At 58.9% G+C, this 12,076-nt stretch overlaps 1 protein-coding gene across 9 annotated transcripts in view; it reads left to right on the forward strand.

Moving 5' to 3' along the window:
- Positions 1-591: 591 nt before the first annotated feature.
- SRCIN1 (SRC kinase signaling inhibitor 1) overlaps positions 592-12,076 on the forward strand; it is a 75,872-nt gene continuing 64,387 nt past the window's right edge. Inside the window, exons 1-2 of one of the 9 annotated variants that reach the window (XM_057300356.2) lie at positions 751-862; positions 10,452-10,514. In XM_057300356.2, the coding sequence (XP_057156339.1) occupies positions 841-862; positions 10,452-10,514 (85 nt within the window). In that variant the 5' untranslated portion in view covers positions 751-840. Of the gene's footprint in view, positions 914-1,797; positions 2,069-10,451; positions 10,515-12,076 lie in introns of those variants that run through there. The other 8 variants (XM_055102074.2, XM_055102075.2, XM_055102076.2 and 5 more) reach the window with 8 other exon arrangements.

The following is a 12,076-nucleotide window of genomic DNA, read 5'->3' on the forward strand; positions in this document are numbered from 1 at the left end:
AGCGGGGGCCAGGCGGCGGCCCACCAGGGGGCGCCGGGGAGCCCAGACCCTCCGACCGAGCCGCGTCTAGGCGCGCTGGGGTGAGGGGTCGCGAGGCAGAAGCAGAGGAGGATCCGGGCGCTCCCAGCATGGGGCGGCTGTTGGTTTCCGCGGTCACCTTGGCTGAAGGGAGCCCCCAGTCTCGCCGCCCCGCCTCCCCACCCAGCCCCGAGAGCCTTTCCATCCCTAGGCGCGCCCGGGCTTGGAGACCCAGGAGTCCTCCACCCTCCAAGTGTCCCCGCTTCCCCGGGTGCCTCCTCCGAGCCGGTCCCCGGTCAATGTATTTGTCTCTATCGTGGCGCGAAGACTACTTGGGGTGGGACGAAGCAGGTGGCGCGGGAAGGAGAGAGTGAGCGCGCCCCGCGCCCGGCCCCGGCCGCGCGCTGCGGGATCACGCGGTGAAGCTGGAGGGCGCGAGAAGGCGCAGTGCCCCCTCCCCTCCCCCGCCCCCGCCGCCCCGGGCGGCCCTTTGTACGTTCCGGCCACACGCGCGCGCCCGCGCCGCGCGCGCGCCCGCCCGCAGTGACACACCCGCGCCGGCCCGCGCGCGCGCAGACACACACTCAAACACACACACACTCGCTCTCGCACACTCGGTGACACGCCCGCGCGCGCGCTCACCCACACGCCCGGCCGCCGGCGCCCTCCCAGCTGGTCCACCCCGGCGGGGCCCGCGCCCCCGGCCCGCCCGCCTGGCACCGCGCCCCGGGGCTGGGGCCGAGCGAGGAGCCCGCGAGGCGGCGAGAGGGCGAGCGCCAGGCAGGCCGGCCCGGGGCCCCCGCCCCCCCGCGCCCCCGCCCGATGGGGAACGCTCCGTCCCAAGGCATGTCCCTGTCTCTCTCCTCCCTAATGTGCCTCCATGCTTAAGTGGAAGGTATTTCTGTTTTCTTTGTGTGTTTTCCCCCTCGGCCGGGGGCGGGGGCGGCGGCCGGGCCGGGGAGGCGGTGGCCGGCGGGGCGAGGGATGCTGGGGCGCAGGTGTGTGGGGGGCAGGGGACCGCTGTGCGCCGGGCTTGGGAGAAGGACCCGGGCGAGAGGAGTGCTGGGACCAGAGAAGGGGGCAGGGTGGCGAGGCAGGAGACTGGGTGGGGAGGGCCTCACTACGCCCCGGGGTGGGGGCCAGAGGGGTTCAACTGTAAAGGGGCTTGTGTGGAAGGGGGAGGGGTGAGGAGAAGAAGGGGGATGGATGGTAAGGAGGGTGGGGGGAGAAGGGCGTCCCTCCGAGGTGGGGGAAGTGGAGGATGCAGGGGAGGGGAAGGGGATGGAGAAGTGAGGGGTGCATCAAAGGCCTCCCTCCCCCAGCTCCCAGAATGGGGTGCACGGGCTAGGATGGTGGTGGTGGGCCCTTTGCGCCAGCCTCCAGGGAGGGAAGGGGATGAGTGCGTTCTGGGGTTGGCCGCGTTGCCAGGATACAAGCCTGTATTCCACACACCCCCACTCCCCGCACCTCGAGGCCCTAGCCCTGGAGACCTCTGAGCCTCAGCAGCAGTTGCAGAAACTGGGGACCAGCTCCCCGCTCTACCAGCGGGTAGGGAGGGCCACGAGAGGGAGGGGTTTAGGGAGGGGCTATTTGATCTTAACCCCTCCCCCTGCAGAGGCCAGGGGGCAGGGGAGGGCGCCCCCAGCTGGGGAGGGCATCTAGGGTGAGTGAGAAGATAGGGAAGGCAGGCGGCTGAGGGGTGGAGGGTGGGGCTGGGAAGGGGACGCACCGTGGCCCCCCCTCCCCTCCCACGCACCCCCCTGCTACGTCAGAAGCTCCCGGGCCAGCTCCGAGTCCTGTCGGTGGGGGCAGCAGGATGCTGGTGGAAGCAGAGGGGACAGGCCGGGTGCCTCCGCAGCTCGGCTGTCAGGGCCCGGCGGGGCGTGTGCGGCTGCTGGTGCTCGTCCCCCAGCCCCACGCGTCCCCATGCAGCCCTGGCAGTGCCTCCGGCGCTTTGCCCTGGCCTGGTGGGAGAGGACGGCGGAGGGCAGAGCCCGCTCTCCCAGGGAGGAGGCTGGACCGAGGGACCCTGGGGGCCGAGGGGAGCCAGGTGAGCAGGCGCGGGGAAGTATGCAAGGAGGGGGATCTTCCCAGCCCCCCTCCTCAAATGTTGTGGGACAAGGAGGTCCTGCAGCACCCCAACTTTAAGGAAAGTGGGCTCCCCGAGCTGGGGGTGGGGGTTTCTGGCAGCAGCCTTTCAAAAAGAGATGGAGGAGCTGCTGTCTGTTTTGGGGAAGGGAGAAACAGGTGAGGCTTGGGAGTGAGGGAAGCTGACCAGACTTCCAGGTTTGTGGGCCTGAATGTTCCTTTGGGTGGGGTTTGAGCACTTTTTGGGGGTCGTAAGGATACCTTCTTCCCGACTCTTGGTATCTTGGTCTGGGTGACCTTGAGCCAACTGCTTTGCTGTCTAATTCCGTGCCTCAGTTTCTCTTATTCCCATCCCTTTCCCTCTTGTTGGTCTTTAAAAATTGATGATGCATTGGATGGAGATTGTGAGGCTGTCGCCACTGGTGGCAGCTGTGATGGTGGTGGTTTCTGGTGTGGTTGTATGTGGGGAGCAGCTATGGTGCATTTGAGGGGTTTTGCTGGTTCTGGTTGGTGATGGGCCACTCCATACAGGTGTCAGGGACATGGGAAGGAACATTCACACAGGAAGGAGTGCTCCAGGCAAGCTGAGAGTTGCTGGGGACAGAGACTTAGCTGGTGGCCTGGGGTAGAAGCAAGGGATGGGGTGAGGGCTCTGGGCATAAGGGGAGGGTTTCCAAGAATAAGATCCACCCCCCCCCCACCCCGCTGTCCCCACCCAGACTGCCTGGCACCCAGGCACCACTGGCAGCAAGTGCAAAGGCTTTGCCCTGGCTTCCTGCCACCCTGCCTTGGGGACAAGAGGGTCTTTGTCCAGTCCCCCCACAACAATTCCTGCTTCTTCTGCCTTTTCCACGATGGCTGGTTCTCTGTGATGACCCTCAAGGCTGGGATGGAGGCACAAATCCCCCTTCTGGCTCCCACTGTCTGTGCCCTGGAGCTCTATCTGGAAGAGGCAACTGTGGTCCTCGGGGAGTGCTGAGTGGAGAGGGATGCTCCACTAGGGGAAGGGTCGCTAGAATGAACCCCTCAAAGAGCTACCCCCACCCCAGGCTTTCCCCTGCCCCTCTACTTGCCTCCTTGCCTAATGCAGAGGGTCTGGGGTCTTCGTGGCCTCATCCCTGCTGGGTTCCAGGCGTCTTAAAGATGTGCAGGATACTGGGTTGGGCACTGGGATGCAGGGCCTCTCTAATGCACTCTCGCGCGCTCTCTCTCTCTTTCTCTCTCTCTCCCCCTCTCCCCCCTCCCTTCCCTGTCTCTCTCCCTCTTCCCTCTCTCTCGCCAGGGACCCACCCTGGAAAAAGGGTTTAATTAGAACCATTGATTCCTTCTTTGGCTGTGGGCATCGACAGTGTGGTCAGAGCTAGAGGGTGGGGGTGGCATGGCTGCCATCTGCCTATGCCAACCTTGGAATTCTCTGCCAAAACCCCAGCCCTGGAAGTGCTTAGGAGGGAGGCGGCTGGGCTCTTTGAAGTACCCAGTTTGTTGAGCCCCCACCCCCACCCCAGGTTAGGTTTTGGGGAAAGAAGGGAGACAGTGTTGAGGATTTGAACTGAGGGAGCTGAGTTTGGGGCTCAAGGAAGAACAGTTCATGGCGTCTGTCATCCTGGGTAGCAGGCCTGGGGCACATGAAGAGGCAGCTGTGGTGGGGGGTGCTCTTGCAAAGGGGCCTGTGGGTGCTGGGCAGGCAGGGAGTTCAGGGGAAGGATCCAGGGCTTGCCATAAAAGCTGCTCTTTCGAGGAATCTCAAGCATTTATCTCCTCCAAGCCCTGGCAAGGAAATCTGTTTTCTTTCTTCATTTATGTCCTTGAGGCCCAGAGAGGGACACAGACTGCCTCAGAGGCCCAGCAGACTTAGGTCTAGCTTTAAGCCTGGTTTCCTGACCTAGGGACCCCTGCTTGGGCACAAGCTGCTGAGGGTGAGGCTCCTGGTACCTGAGGCTCTGGACTCTAGGATTTGTGGGGGGTGGGGGACAGGTTGTGCCCCCCAAGTCCTGGCTGCCTGCTGTGGGTGGGCTGGTGCAGGTGCAGGCTTCAATGAGGCACTCAGATGCTCTTTGAAGAATCCCTCACTGGCTTCCTAGGGCCCATTCGAGCAAAGATAATAAAAATCTGGCCGTCAGCGGGTTTGAGGGCTGTACTCGCTTCCCCTTCTTTCATTCCAAGCTCCGAGAAGCGGAGATGAAGGCTTCGGATTTGGCTGGGAAGCAGTGCCTGCCCCGAGGGAGGAAGGGAGGGAGGCAGTGAAGGAGGGAGGACTGAGTTCCTGGCAGCCAGGGGAGTTTCTGGGGGAGGTGGGCAGAGGGGCAGGGGCATGGTCCCCAACTCCTGCCAAGCAGCCTAGAACCTCGGGGTCAGGGTTCCTCTACCCGATACCTGGGCTCCAGAGCACTCCCCTGGATGCCCTCAGTCTTCGCCCCTCCCCCATCTCTCCTCTGTGCCTTTCCTTCTTCCCATTCCTCCCCTCCCGCTCCCTGTCCGTCAATTTCTCCTGCGCTGCCCTTCCTGATGTCTCTCTCTCTAACCCTGTCCCCGCTCTCTTCTTCTGCCTCCCCCTTCCTCCCTCTGACCACCCCTCCCATTGTCTGCCTCCCCTTCCTTTCCCCAGCTCTGGCCCTGCTTTCGAGGACTGTCTGGAAGGTTGAGAAGCCAAGCTGGGGGCGGGGAAGTGGCCTCAGAAGGGATGGGCCTGGGTTAACTATTATGGTCTGTCAGGTGCCATAATTGTCAGAGTCCAGGAAGGGCTGCAGAGCACTTAGGGATGTGTGTGTGCGCGTGCGTGTGTGTGTGCGCGCGCGTGTGTGTGTGTGCGTGTGTGTGTGTGTGTGTATGTGTTGAGGGCGCCATCCCCCTCCCCACACCACAGCGGGCACCTTGCCCTGACATTGGGCTCTTCCTCCCCTGCCTCAAACACCCCAGGTTCCCTGCTGTTCTGCCCTGCCCCTCAGATTTCTCTTTGCCTACCTCCAGCCTCCAGCCCCTCCAACCGCGCGGCCCCCCAGGTGCTATGCTGCCCTTGCACTGCCCCTCACACCCACCAGACCATCTCCAGGTGCAGAGGCGGTAAGGGAGGCATCCAAGAAGCCTCTCAGCTCCATCTCCCACCCATGTCTCTGATGGGCCTGCCTGGAGCCCCATCCACGCCCTGGGGCCCCTTTGCAATGTTATAAACCCCCCAGCAGAAAGACAAGACCCTGGTGGAAAAAGCACTGCACTAAGTCAAGAGAGCTCATTCTTATCCTTCCTCAGTGCCCAGATGTCTGCGTGACCTTGAGCAAGTCCCATCCCAGCGCGGGCCTCTTTCCTCACCTGTGAAATGAGGGGGCGTGGGCTGGCTGATCTCCAAGGTCTCTTGTGACATTCCAGCGGTGTTGTGTCTCTCTTCTGGGTGATTTGCATATGCTTTGCATATATTAATGGTGCCTGCTTGAAGGGGGAGGGTGCCGCCCACACCCGGCCCAGAGTCCCACCCACCATTCCAACTCCCCTTGCCCATTGGCCCATGCTTTTGCTGCTCCGATTTCCCAGAGGGGTGAAAGCTGGGCTTGAGCATTCCCTGGGGAGGTGAGTCTGGCCCCTGTGTTCCAGCCATGCTGGGGGCAGGGTGGGGGGGATGGCTGTAGTCGAGGGGACCCCTGCCCTCAGCACTTCTGCTCCAAAAGGTCAAAACAGAGAAGCCAAGTGGTGGGTGAATTCACCAAAGTTGCCTGTGGCTAGCTAGGATGGGGTGTGCAGAACCCCACGGAGGCCTGATACTGCAGCCGGCAGAGGGGCTTGAGGCTGTGCACCCTCCAGGGCCTGCTAGCCCTCTGCCGGGAGCTTAGCCAGGTGTCAGAGCTCCTCCTCTGGCTTCACCTCCCAGGCTCAACCCATGGCAAGTCCTGCCCTTGTGCCCCTGCCTGCTTTTGCCCATTCCCCTGGGCTCTGGGGATGTGTGTGCTGAAACCTGGGCCTCAGAGATGGTCAGTGAGAAGGACTAGGTCATTCATTGCCTCTCTGGGCCCTCTTAGCTACCACACAGAAGATGGGGCCCAGGCCCCCTGCAGGGGTCATGGACATTATGAGGGAGGAGAGCCTGCCACCCTAGTCCTGCCCCTACTTCCAACAGCCCTGCCTGACCTTTTGGGGACCTCCCCCAGAGCCTCTTCGCATGCCTTGGTCGCTTTTACCTACATATCTACCCCGTCCTGGGGCAGGGCTGGGTAAAGGTTGATAGCCTGGAAAAAGATCATGTAGGCCACTGAGTCATGAGAAGAGTCTCTGAAGACAGGAACAAAAATGCCACCAAGGAGGACTGGGCCAGAGGAAATGCAGCAAGAGAGATCAAGGTTAGACTTAGTCTTAAGGAAGGATGGTCCCAGGGGACAGATTCGTTTCTGATCCTGGAATTGTGAAGATTAAATGAAACAACAGATGAAAACATCCAGCACAGTGCCGGACGTATAATAAACAATCAACTTATTGTTGGGATAATAAACAATCAATTATGAGGGGATAGGGGACAGACATCTCTGAACCCAGAGAAGATAATAATCCTTAGAGAAGTCTAAGCCTGAGACTTAGTTAGGATTTTGCAGAGGATGAGGACTTGGAGGGGCGATTCCTAGAAGAGCTGTTTCCCCCATACCCAGGCTGCTGTTCCCTCATCCCACCCTTCGGGCCCCACGCATGCACTGGGCTTGGGCCCAGCCACCCAGGGACACCCTGCCCTCATCCTGTCTGCTGGGGGTGGGCAAACATAAGCGTGTGGAGGCTGGAAACCTGCTTTTCTCCCCCTGCCTCCATCTCTGCATAGGACAGCTTGAGAGGAAGCAGGCCCACGCTGTAGTAGGAGGAATCGAGGTTAGATAGGAAGATAAACCTCCCAGCGTGTGGCCACTTCAGGATGGGAGGCTCCGGTGGTATTTTTGCATCTTTCACCTCAGTGACGGTGGTCTGTGAGCACCCGTAGACTAGTGTTGGACCTAGCGGCAGGGGACTGGTCAGCGTGACCTTTCAGATGAACTTTGGGCATCCTGAAGAGTTTGGCTGGTGTGGTTGCCAGAGTGCAGGGGACCCTGCTGGGGAGGGATCCAGTGCTCCGGGAGAGGGAGAAGAGGAGGAGAAAGAGGGAAGCTGCTCCTCTGCTCCTTAGGGCAAAGAAGTAAATTGTAAAGAACAAGCATTGGGCTGGAGTCAGCTTGCCTGTCTCCCCTACTGCTGTGTGACCTTGGCAATTTAGTTGCCCCCTCTGGTCTTCAGTGTCCTTGGTATAAGAAAAGAGGGTGGGACTAGAGGATCTTCAAGCTCCCTTCCAGAGCTCCCAGGCTCTCTCTACCTCCTCTCCCTTGAGATGATATTGCTTTGCCACATGGAGGGTGGGAAGACTGTTTCCCAGCTTAAGCTAAGAAAAAAAAATGGGGATTTGGCCCAAGAGAATATTGGAATACACACACACGTACGTACACACACACATACACACACACACACTCATGCCTTACAGACAGCCCCCTCCTGTTCCGAAGGCACACCTTGCCTACATCTGCCCTCCCAGCCCAGGGGATGGAGAAGGGAGTGGCTAGAGGATTCAGCTGTCCTCTGAATTCTAAACTCACTGTTTTCCTCCCACCCCAGCAGAACTGGCTTTGCCACACTCCATTCCATCCGGGGACTATAATCCAATTCGGGTTTTCTCCCACAAGGCACTTCAAGCTGGTGGCTCAGCTCCCCCACAGCCTTATCCTGGCTCCTGGTAGCCCAGGCCACCTGCCTCGGTTGCCTGCATGTCCTGATGTGGAGTAACCCAAGACTGGAAGGGAGTTGGGTTTTCTCATGCCTGCCTTCCTCACCTGTGCAAACACATTCCAGGGCACTGGCTTCTTTTCCATTCCAGCTGGCAAAGCATGCTGGAGACCCCAGACCCAGGGGCCCATAGAGGGGCCCCCAGACTCAGCTTATAGAGAGACCCCAGACCCAGAGACCCCACAGAAAGAGCCTAGCTGTTTCTGCTTGTGCAGAGCTGGGGAGATTGCGGGGGGGACGTGTTCTGCAGTCTCCCCTCACCCCTAGGATGCATGATAATTGCATACGCAGCAGACATCACTCCAGACACCAGCCTCTGCTTCTTATGGGAAGAATGAATGACCCCAGCTCGTTGGGAAGGCCTTCCATGGCTCCTTGAAGCCCTTGGGATGGGCCTTGCTGTCTTCTCTCCTGGGCTGTCCCCTGCCTATTCCACCCCACCCAGTGACCAGGCTGGCCTGATGAGTCCCCCATTCTTGTCCCCAGCCCCCTTATCCATGGAAAGTTAGGACTCTGTGCAGAGGCGAGGGCTGTGGGGACTGCCGCAGAATCTCACTTTGTCCACCCCAGAACTTCTGGGCTCTCCTCTACCTGGGCATTATGGGAACTTCTGGTTGGTAAAACGAGAAGGGGCTTGTGCGGGGCTTCCTGGAGCTTCCTCTCTCCTGGAAGTGGGAGGGGCAGGAAGGGGCTCTTAGAGAGGCAGAAGTCACCTAAAGATAAAGCTCAGGAAAACCTAGACCCGCCTCTCTCCTTAACCTGATGGCTCACCCCTCTCCTGGTCCACTGGCAGCCTGGGGTTAGAACAGTCTGCCTCCCACTCTTAGGACGAGGCAGAGCCAAAGAGAAATCTTCTCTTCTACCTTATTGCCCATAGGAGATAATTTCTGCTGGAGCATCCAATAGAAAGAGGTTAGACTTTAGGCAGAACTTCCCAGAGGCCACCAAAAGGAAGATAGCCAAAGACTGAGAGAGGGGTGGGAGTGGATAGGAGACAGTTTAGCTCCTGGGTCAAGAGCTTAGGGTCTGCAGTCAGACAGCTCTGGGCTGCAATCGCAGCCCTGACAGTCATTTGCTGTGTGGTTTGGGGCAAGTTGCTTCACCTCTCTGAAGCTCAGTTTCCGTCTCTGTAGATCAAGAGCATTAACACTGGCTTCCTCACAGAGTGGGTAGTAGGATTATATGAGGTAATTTAGGCAGAGTTCCTGGCACATAGTAGACATTCAATAAATAGTCATATCTTTATCTTCCTCCTCTTCCTCTGTCTGACTGAATGATTGAATGGGGCCCACTCTCCACTGAGAAAAGGGCATACCTAAGAAACCTCTTTAGATTTTTTGAAAACCCAGATCCTCACCTCAGCCTGTCTGGGGCTGGGCCCCTGGAGCTGCCACTTAGGGCTGGTGGTAAGAAGGAAGCTGGAGCTCCTAAGCCTTCACTTCTGTGCCTCCCACTGCCTCATCCAGGAAGTTCTCTGGGGCTAGACATATTCATGAGCATTCTTAATATTGTCTCCCAGTCCGTGTCCCAACAGCTGTTTCTCCCTGGGATGTCGATGTTTTAGGTAATCGGTGGGAAAATTGGAACCATGAGATTGGCAGGGGGCTCTGAGAATGCTTGTAGCCAGACGTGTTGTGGGTATGGATGGGTCTGAGCCAGCCCAGGGAGGGCTGTGCCTGAGTGGGTGCTGGCCACAGTGTCTTCCGGCAGGAAGGGTCTTACTGCTGCATGCCCCAGGGTAAAAGGCTAATAGGTATTGCAGCATGAGGGAGGTGGAGTAGGTTTAGAAAGGACTTCCCTGCAGGGTGGGGCATGGTGGACAGCTGCAGGGGACCCTGCCATGGCAGGTTGAGGGTTGGGGGTGTGGAGGCAGTAGCTAGGTGAAGGACTTCAGGCAGGTCTGTGCTCCTACCACAGTGTGAACCTATGAGTGCCTTTTGGGTGGGGAATGCCTGTCTCCTCTAACACAGGCAGGGGAAGCTGGGCTTTCTCAGGGTTAGTGGGGAGTGGAGCAGATGGGGGTCTCGTAGGCTGGGGAGAGGGTTGTCACCAGGGGAATGATGGCAAGCCTCTCTGACCCTGAACCCATCAACCTTCCAGAATGGCATAACCTTGCATGAAGGAGGCAGGCGGGCTATCATTTGGGGTCTAGGTTGGGCACCTCAGTAAACTGTCTGCCCCTGTTTCTGGGTGGAGAACCAGGCATGGCTTGTTGGCTGTCTGTCCTGGGAACCCAGTTCTGGGGACCCCATGTTTTCTGTGTTGTCCTGCTGTTTGTCCCCCTGTCTGTCTCCCACCAGTGTCTCTACCCCCTCAGTCCCTGCTCTTCCTATGACACCCAATCTCTATCCTGTCTGCCCTGGGGGGCCCCAAAGGGAGAGCTCCTAAGGCTCTGCCTTGCTCTGTACCTGCTTCACCTCCCCCAACCCCATGGCCCATGGCCCTGCCCCTGACCTGGCCCACTTTGGGAGCCCCTGCCCCGGCCCCCTCCTCTCTCCAGCTCCTCTGCAGCCGGGCCTTTCTGGGCATTCATTCACGACTTTCCTCCTTTCCTGTCCCTCACCCAGGGCTCCAGCGTGCGGCGGGAGGGAAGCCTCCAGGACTCTGTTCCCTCTGTTTAAAGTCTCCAGGTTAGTAAGCCAGGAGGAGGGAGGCCCCCCACGATTCCTCCTCATTCCTCCTCCCGCCAGCTCTCCGTAGTCAGATGCTCCTCCCCAGCCTGGAGGGCCAGAAACGGAGAGGGGGCTATCCCTGGTGGGCCCAGCCTTTGCCAGGGGAGGGGGCAGCAGATACCTGACTCTGGGGGGGGCACTTTGGCTGGTAGAGAACATGTCTGTATGTGCACGTGTGTGCATGTCAGTGAGTGTGCGTGTACAAGCACGCGTGCATGTACATGTGTGTGCGGGCTGCAAAGCCGCCATGTAAGCTAGGGCTGGGGTGAAGAGAAGAGGCGGGAATCCTCTGCTGACGGGGCTTGTGGCCTGGGGAGAGGGGTCAGGAGCAAGGGGCACCTCTTATGGGGGGAAGCCCATGTTCCAGTGGTGCCCAGAGGGTGGGGGATGGGAGAAGATGGGACCGTTTTGTTTAGCTTACAGTCACATGCAAACTTGTGATCTCGTTTCATTTATTCAATTGTTTGCTTGTTTATCTGTTCATCCATTTATTCAATAAAGACTTATTGAAGGCCAGGCGCGGTGGCTCACGCCTGTAATCCCAGCACTTTGGGAGGCCGAGGCAGGCGGATCATGAGGTCAGGAGTTCGAGACCATCCTGGCAAACATGGTGAAACCCTGTCTCTACTAAAAATACAAAAATTAGCTGGGTGTGGTGGCGGGTGTCTGTAATCCCAGCTACTCAGGAAGCTGAGGCAGGAGAATTGCTTGAACCCGGGAAGCAGAGGTTGCAGTGAGCCGAGATTGCGCCACCGCACTCCAGCCTGGGTAACAGAGCAAGACTCCATCTCGGGGTCGGGGCGGCGGGGAAAGACTTATCGAACACTTTCTCTGTGCCCGGCACTGGGCTAGGCTCAGAGTCTAACAGCAACCAAGGCAGATAGGTTCCTGGATGCTTTGCTTAAGTGTTGAGCAAGTAGAGGTTGAAGAGTTGGAAGATATCCTGGCTGTGGGGGCCTGTCCTCTGTCTATCTGCCCCTGTTCCCCCTGCTGGAAGCTGTTTTGTAACTTTATGTCCCTGTAGAGTGTCCTCTCATAATGTGACCCTGCCAAGCAAGCAGTTACTTGGCCTCCAAGTCCCTAGTGACCTTGATGACTAAGGGCAACATCATTAGGCTGCTCCTGAGGCTGTTTCAGAGGACATCAAACAGCCCGGCTGGAGGAGGGTGTATGGGCAGGGGAAGCCGCCCCCCAAAATCTGGGCCCAGGACCAGCAGCCTGGAGCATTGGACTTGAGAGTCAGCCTGCCCTGGGTTCAAACCCCCACTTCAGCCATTTCCTAGCTGTGTGAGCCTGGACGAGCCACTTTCCCTCTCTGAGCCTCAGTGTTTGTGCCTATAAAGTGGTACAAGAACACCTCCCAGGCAGCATTGTTGAGAAGAGTAAAGAAATAGTAGTGATGGGCCCAGACTTGGCCCACAGCAGGGGCTGCCTAATTGCAGGTGCCCTTTGCGTGTCCACCTGCTGCCCAGGGTTGGGCAGGCTGTACCCTGGGTACTATCTGGATGCTGCCCTGCCTT

Source organism: Pan paniscus, chromosome 19, assembly GCF_029289425.2.
Source record: "Pan paniscus chromosome 19, NHGRI_mPanPan1-v2.0_pri, whole genome shotgun sequence".
Taxonomy (NCBI): Eukaryota; Metazoa; Chordata; class Mammalia; order Primates; family Hominidae; genus Pan; species Pan paniscus.